The sequence below is a fragment of the Capsicum annuum genome, chromosome 4 (assembly GCF_002878395.1).
Source record: "Capsicum annuum cultivar UCD-10X-F1 chromosome 4, UCD10Xv1.1, whole genome shotgun sequence".
NCBI lineage: Eukaryota > Viridiplantae > Streptophyta > Magnoliopsida > Solanales > Solanaceae > Capsicum > Capsicum annuum.
In genome coordinates this window covers 188153040-188159808 of record NC_061114.1, presented here as the reverse complement: position 1 = coordinate 188159808, position 6769 = coordinate 188153040, and the positions used below count along the sequence as shown (strand labels likewise).

At 32.2% G+C, this 6769-nt stretch overlaps 1 protein-coding gene across 1 annotated transcript in view; it reads left to right on the top strand.

Annotated features, from left to right (window-relative positions):
* LOC107868777 (actin-103-like) overlaps positions 1–5485 on the top strand; it is a 63598-nt gene extending 58113 nt beyond the window's left edge. The window contains exon 3 of the mRNA XM_047410422.1: positions 5068–5485. Within this exon, the coding sequence (XP_047266378.1) occupies positions 5068–5314 (247 nt within the window). The 3' untranslated portion in view covers positions 5315–5485. The remainder of the gene's footprint in view (positions 1–5067) is intronic.
* Positions 5486–6769: the final 1284 nt, after the last annotated feature.

Below are 6769 nucleotides of genomic sequence, written 5' to 3'. Positions count from 1 at the left end.
AAATATTGGAGAGAAAATATGGATGAAATAATATCACAAAGAAAAATAGATCCATTATACATATAATAGATCTATTATATCACAAGTTAATAGATCTATTTCACAAGTTATCTTCACAAGTAATCCGCACCCCCCTACAAATTCTCCTATCTGGGACTAGATCAATGATACATCCCCTGTGTAAGAGCGTGAGGTTGCTGGAGCAGCATCTGCCTAGTGTAACACACAATTTTGTACCCCCCAATTTTTTTTTTACCATTTTACCTCATCTTACCACACACTTTCACCCATGTGATAAGTTATACACAATAACAAATCCAATAAATTCTTAACAACTAGGACACCTCATCCTAACAAAAAAAAATAACAATCACTACCCTACCCACCCCTATACCCCCATACCCTCTACCCTTACCCTCTCTCACATTTTCTTTCCCTTTCTTACAACGCACAACAAATACACATATATACATACATAGCTTTCACATACACGTTGGGGGTACCCACTAAGAATACACTATGCATACACTTCATTTTTAATCTTCCACAGACATATACATACACCATCACATGTGCATACTCACAGAAATACACACATAAAACACACCCTCACCATCGATACATACAGATGCCTCTCACACAATAGACACACAGAGCTCACCAAAAACACGCACACACACTCACATAGCAAAAAAGAATCCACTAAAATTCTCCACAACACTCACACACAGCCATGGACACAAGGAAAGACACCCAAAAAATAGGTGAACAGTAAAATCATGAAAAAAGGAAGGCGCGTCGTTTTTTACTATTTTGATGAACAACCTACCATGGGCCTTGACCCCCCAAAACGACATTATTTTTCGTCGTTCCAACTTCTCAAACCAATAAACCACAGGTTCCAGCCACAAATACTTCGTTTGCGATCTGATCCTGTAATTTCGACGTTTTTCTGTTACTATCAGAGCTTGTTGTAGCTCTGATAAATCCTTCACTGGTCTAATTTTTATTCCATCGTCTTAATTTTCCATCGAAACCCTAATCACGTTGAATCCGACAACTCAGTGAGCTAAGACTCTCAAACGTTCAATTTGGATTTAAATTTGGTCAATATTGCCGAGAAGTTTGGGGCTTTGGGAGTTGAAATTGTGGGTTTTGCTATTCAGGGATTCTATATTTGTTCGAGGTTGAATTCAATTGGAATTGGAAGGTTCAATGTTGAGGTTCCATTTTGGTCGAGGTTCCGTTGCTTGGTGAATTTCGATCTGTTGTTGGTTGTTTGGAATAAAATCATCGATTAAGGTCAAATTCTATATATCTTATCTCTATTTTTGTGAATATTTTCGAATGACGATGATATTTATGTGATTTTGTTTGAAGCAATTTTAATTGTTATTTTCTAATTGTTAATTCCATGTTGAAGTCATGTTAATCACTGTAAGTGAGAATCCAATTTGATTTAGGGTTTAATTTGATTTGGGGCCAAAAATTGAAAATTAATAAAGGGCAAGTGTTAGTTGTTTTGATTCATTGATGTCATTGAATGTGATAATTCCATGATAGGTCGAGCTGGGTAGGCAAATGGTAGGCTCAGGTAGGCAAATTTAGAACTTGTGGATTGTGGAATATTTGAAATATTTGTTGAATGATTTTTTTTATGACATTTCGATCAATTGTATTCATTTAGCCGGGGAATGCCCCGAGGCCATTTGCACTTATTCACCTGAGTATGCCCCTAAGTCTCTTGTATGCGAAGGATGTTCGTTATCAAGGCCCGAGGCATCGAGTAGAGAATAGTTTAGAACTAGTATAGGTTAGCGTAGGTTATTTCAGTATCTTTTATTTTGACTGTAATAATTGGACTGGACACGATTTTTCAGACTTGACTGTTTGATTGTTTGTGGTCTCGTTATGTGTTTTGTTGATTTGTGCATTCCATAGTGTCATACTAGCCGATATACTCTACGGAGTGACCGTGGTCAAACCACGGAACCGAGGGATGCCTAACACCTTCCCCTCGATCAACAGAATTGCTTAACTGGAGTTTCTATTCGTGAACCAGTTTTGAAAGAGTCAAAAATTATTTTTGAATAAAGGATTTTCGAAGGTGACTTGGCACACCAGATTATGCCAAGTGGCGACTCTAAATTTTGATTGTTAAAAGTTCTTTTCGAAATAATTATTTTCTTTTGTCACTTAATAATAAAACCCTTTTCAAACTCAATAGTATCTTTTTGGTAAAAAAAGGGTGTGACACCTAGGATTTTGATAGTACATACAAGTGAAGGCGAAGAGAGAGTGAAGAGACTATTTGTTTTTTGTTTTTGCTTTTCTCTAAAGCGCATTGGGCTTGTGTTTTGGGAGATTCACTTCATTTTCTATTTTTTTTTTTTTTGAGAAAAAGGACACGTAGTAACCCTTTTTAAAAGTAATTACCCATGTTTGGGTTATTGAGCATACTATGGCCAGTCGGCCCAAATAATTGTCAAATTATGGCAAGTCGGCCCATAGTATTGCCATTCAATGGCCATTAAGCTACTTTAGCCCTCCCTTTCCTTTTTGGGTCATTTTGACCCGTAGTTCTATTTTTTTTTTATCAATCCCATTTTAATGTTTTTTTTTAAATTCCACAATATGTTTTGGTGCTAAAAAATCTGACTTTTTTTAATCGTAAAAATCTTAAATATAATTATATATAAACTATATAATTGTGTATAAAATATGTATAGAAACTATATAATCATTTTATAAAATATATTTTTTTGTATATAATGTGTATAGAAATTATATAAATATTATATATAATATGTATTTGAATAATTATTGTGGCTAAACTTTGTATAAAATGTATATAGAAACTGTATAATTATTGTATAGATGTATCTGTATAAAATATGTATAAAAATTGTATCATTACTGTATAAGATATGTTCTTGAATAATTATTATAGCTAAAAATTGTATAAGATGTGTGTGAAAACTGTACAATTATTGATATGATGTGTATATAATTTGTACCATGTTTGGATAAAATATGTATATATATAGAAATTGTATAACTATTATATTATTACAAATAATGCATCAATTAAGCTACAAAAAAGAGTATAAAAAGCAACATTGAAAAATATGAACATTCTTTTTTTTTTTTTTAAATGTAGCAGTGAAATAAAAAAAATGAAAAAGTTGAATTCATTTATCCTAAGAAATGGGACAACGTTGTTTTTTTTTTTTTTTTTTTTTTTTTAAATGAAACAACAAGAAACCTTAAAAAGAAAAAGAAGAAAAAGGAGACAAAGCCTAGTAACGAAATAGCTAAAAGTAGAAATTATTTTAGTGTCTAATTAGAGGTAATTTAGTTTTGGATGACTATTTTAATGAAAATGTTTTAAAGTGAAGTACTATTTATGTCTCCTCTTTTTTCCTTTTTTGCATTTTTCTGTTTTGGGCCGTTAGACATTTTGTTAGTTGTCTTGTCTTGGACGATTTTGTTACCGAAAAAATTGTGGCATTTTGCCACTTCCCCCCCCCCTCCCCCAACTCCCCCCCACAAAATAACTTTCTTGATCTTCTCTTTTGTGTTTTTTGTTTGATATAAATAGTTAATTGACATTGCAATATTGATACACCACCGAGATCAACAACTTGATTTGTTTATTGATGAAGTAAAGCTCAACAATAAACACATTGAGCCGGTGAAGAAGGAAACTCATTGATCATATGCTATATCTTTACTGCTGCTAATTTTAATATAAACATCCGATTGTATAATAGAGAAATACGATGATGACAAATGAATAACAGGAATTTCAAATGAATCAGATTTGGGGATTTTGAAAAAATAAGCCCAAAAGAAGTACTTAAGTAAAATAGTAGAGGGGTCATAAGATGCCGATCATTGGCTTAATTTACTACATTTTGGCCAAAATCTAGAAAAAGAATGGAAAAAACAAGACAGGCGTAAGATTTTAAAAATTGTGATTTCATTTGTAAAGGTGCATCCAAGAACCATAATGCTTTTTGAGCTTGGGCGCACGCATATATGTATTAAATAACTTTTAAAAATAAAAGTTATCATACATAGCCATGGTTCATTTTTAAAAAGGGAAAAGGCCTAATATATTTTTAAACTTTGCAATTTAGAGTTAGATATATCACTTATTAAAAAGTAGCGCACATATACCCATATTTTTACACAAATGACCAAAATGTACCCTTTTCAGAAAGTGAAAAAATGGATATTGAATTTTCCGTTTTTTGCTTTTTTATTGAAATAAAATCCATATAGGAGGATATTGATTCTTCTCACACTAGTAGTTTGATTTAAAACTAGAGTCTTTATTTGCATTAGGATCCTAGATTTTCTTAATGTAAATCTTATTGATTGATTTTTGTGTAATCCAAAAAAAGTCCTCCGGTTTTTCTGACACTCTCTATACTAATTTTTTTTCTCCCATAAAGGTGCGTATTCTTCAATTTTATTTGATGACACATCGGAATCTATGTTTATTTCGTTATCGAATTTGATTAGTCTCTGTTTTATGGTATTTGTTATTGGTTGCTCAATGATTTGTGGGTTTTCTGTAGTGTTGATTTTAGATTCAATTGGTGAGTATATATGTTTATTATTTATGATCCAAAAATATTTTGTTCGGAAGAAATTGCTTATTTCAAGAAAACGAACGTGCTATTTGCTTTACACCAAACATATGTCTAACTAATAGTTAGTCAATGATTTTGTTTGTTATTTTTCAATTAGGCTTTGTGCTTAATTTTGGGGATGGTGTGAGCCACATTGCGCCATCTATGAGGGACATGCACTTCCCCATGCTATCTCGTGGTTAGGTCTTGTTGGTCATGATATTTCAAGTTCTCTGCAAATTTCTCTGCCAGGAGGGTTATGTATTTAAAGTTGTGATGGAAGGAAATGTTATTTGTTGTATGAAGGAGACGATTTGCTTGTGTTGCATTGGATTTTGAACTAGAGATTGAAAAGGCAAAAACAGATCTAAGTTGAGAAGCACACTGAGCTTCCTGGAGGAGAACTCATGACTAGCGGTGCTGAGAGGTTCCGTTGTCCTGAAGTCCTATTCCAGCCATCATTGGTTGGAAAGGAACCTATAGGAATTCATGAAAAAACCTACAGCTCAATCATGAGATGTGATGTTGATATCAAGAAGAATTTATTTGCAAACATTGTGCATAATGGTGGCTCAACTATGTTTCTTGGCTTAGCAGAACGTATGAACCAGGAAATATTTGCTCTTGCTCCAAGCAACATGAGGATCGAGGTGCACACTACAAGAAAATGGTAAAATTGTGACGGAAAATTTGTGACGGAACACTTCAATTACAAATTGTGACAGAATTTTGATGAATTTGTGATGCATCATTATTGCATAAATATAAAAATTTTAAAATATTTTATTTTTACATAAAAATTCGAAGAGTAATAGATTTGTGACAAATTTTCAATATAATTTTGGTGACGGACATATTTTTGTCACAAGTTAAAATTGATAAAAAAAAAAAAAACTTTTTATCACAAATTCGTTATTAAATTTGTGACAGATTGAGCAGTCCATCACAATAAAATATATAAAAAAAGAAATTAATGTAATAAAAAATTATGACAGATTTATTCCGTCATAATAAAATTTTTAATTTTTTTTAAAAAATTTTTGATGGATTTATTTCCGTTACAAAAGCATAATTGAGCAAAACTTTTATTTTCCCTCTAAATTTTTGTATTTTTTAATTTTTTCCCTCAAAATTGTTTGCACCTTTTCATTTTCCCTAAAAAACAACTGAGAAAACCCTTTAGGCAGAGAAAATCCTTTTTTCCTCTTCATTCTCATTCCGCGTTCAAGATCTTATCGTCGTCATTCTCCATTTTGACAAAGTGGATGTTCAAATTTTGTTGTTATTCTTATCTTCTTGAGGTAAATTTACTTCATTTTGATGGTACTTTTTTTTTTTGACTTTATTTTTGAGTATATCGTGTAAGAAATCCAACTAAAAATTTCTTGTTTATTAATTTACAATCTTGTTGAAACTATACTATCTTCCCTTCTTCTAGTTGGTTTGTGGGATTTTGCCGGAATGTAATTTTTTTGTGGCTTCACTGAACTTTATAAAATTCCTAGGAAGTAACCTGTAGTTTGACTTTCCTATTTATGTTACATCAAAGGGAAACAAAATGTGAATGAATTTGGAACAACAGAAGTTGACGTATCTCTGATTGAGAGACTGCTTTGGTTTCTGTTTCACCTTCGGTTGTTTCCTTTGCAGATTCAGTATGGTGTTTCAAGCTTCTAAAGGAACGATCAATCAAAAGGTGCATACTAAGTATGCCTTAAACAGTAGTCTATCAAACAATATTTTAATTTTACAATAGAAATTAGAATTTGATACAATGGTTAGCTTGTGGTTTTGGGACTAATCGAGTTATTAGGGATAACTACATTCTTGTTATTTGAACGAAGTCGATAAATAAGAGAGCCTAGTGAGCTACTTTTTCTACAATAGAGTGTGGGGCTGGAACCACTATTTAGAGCTATGGGAAAATGTACAAGTCACAATTGGTAGCTAGTAATGTGATTCAAGATTGTTATTTATCTAGATTTCTCTGGTTTGTTGTATCAGCTACTGCTATACTGGAGAAGATCAATTGTCAAATGGTCTCATTCAGCTTGCCTTAGGATTGGACTGTCTTTTTTTCTATGTGGAAGCATAGATATTAAAATATTGGTTAGATTTTCATGGGTGAT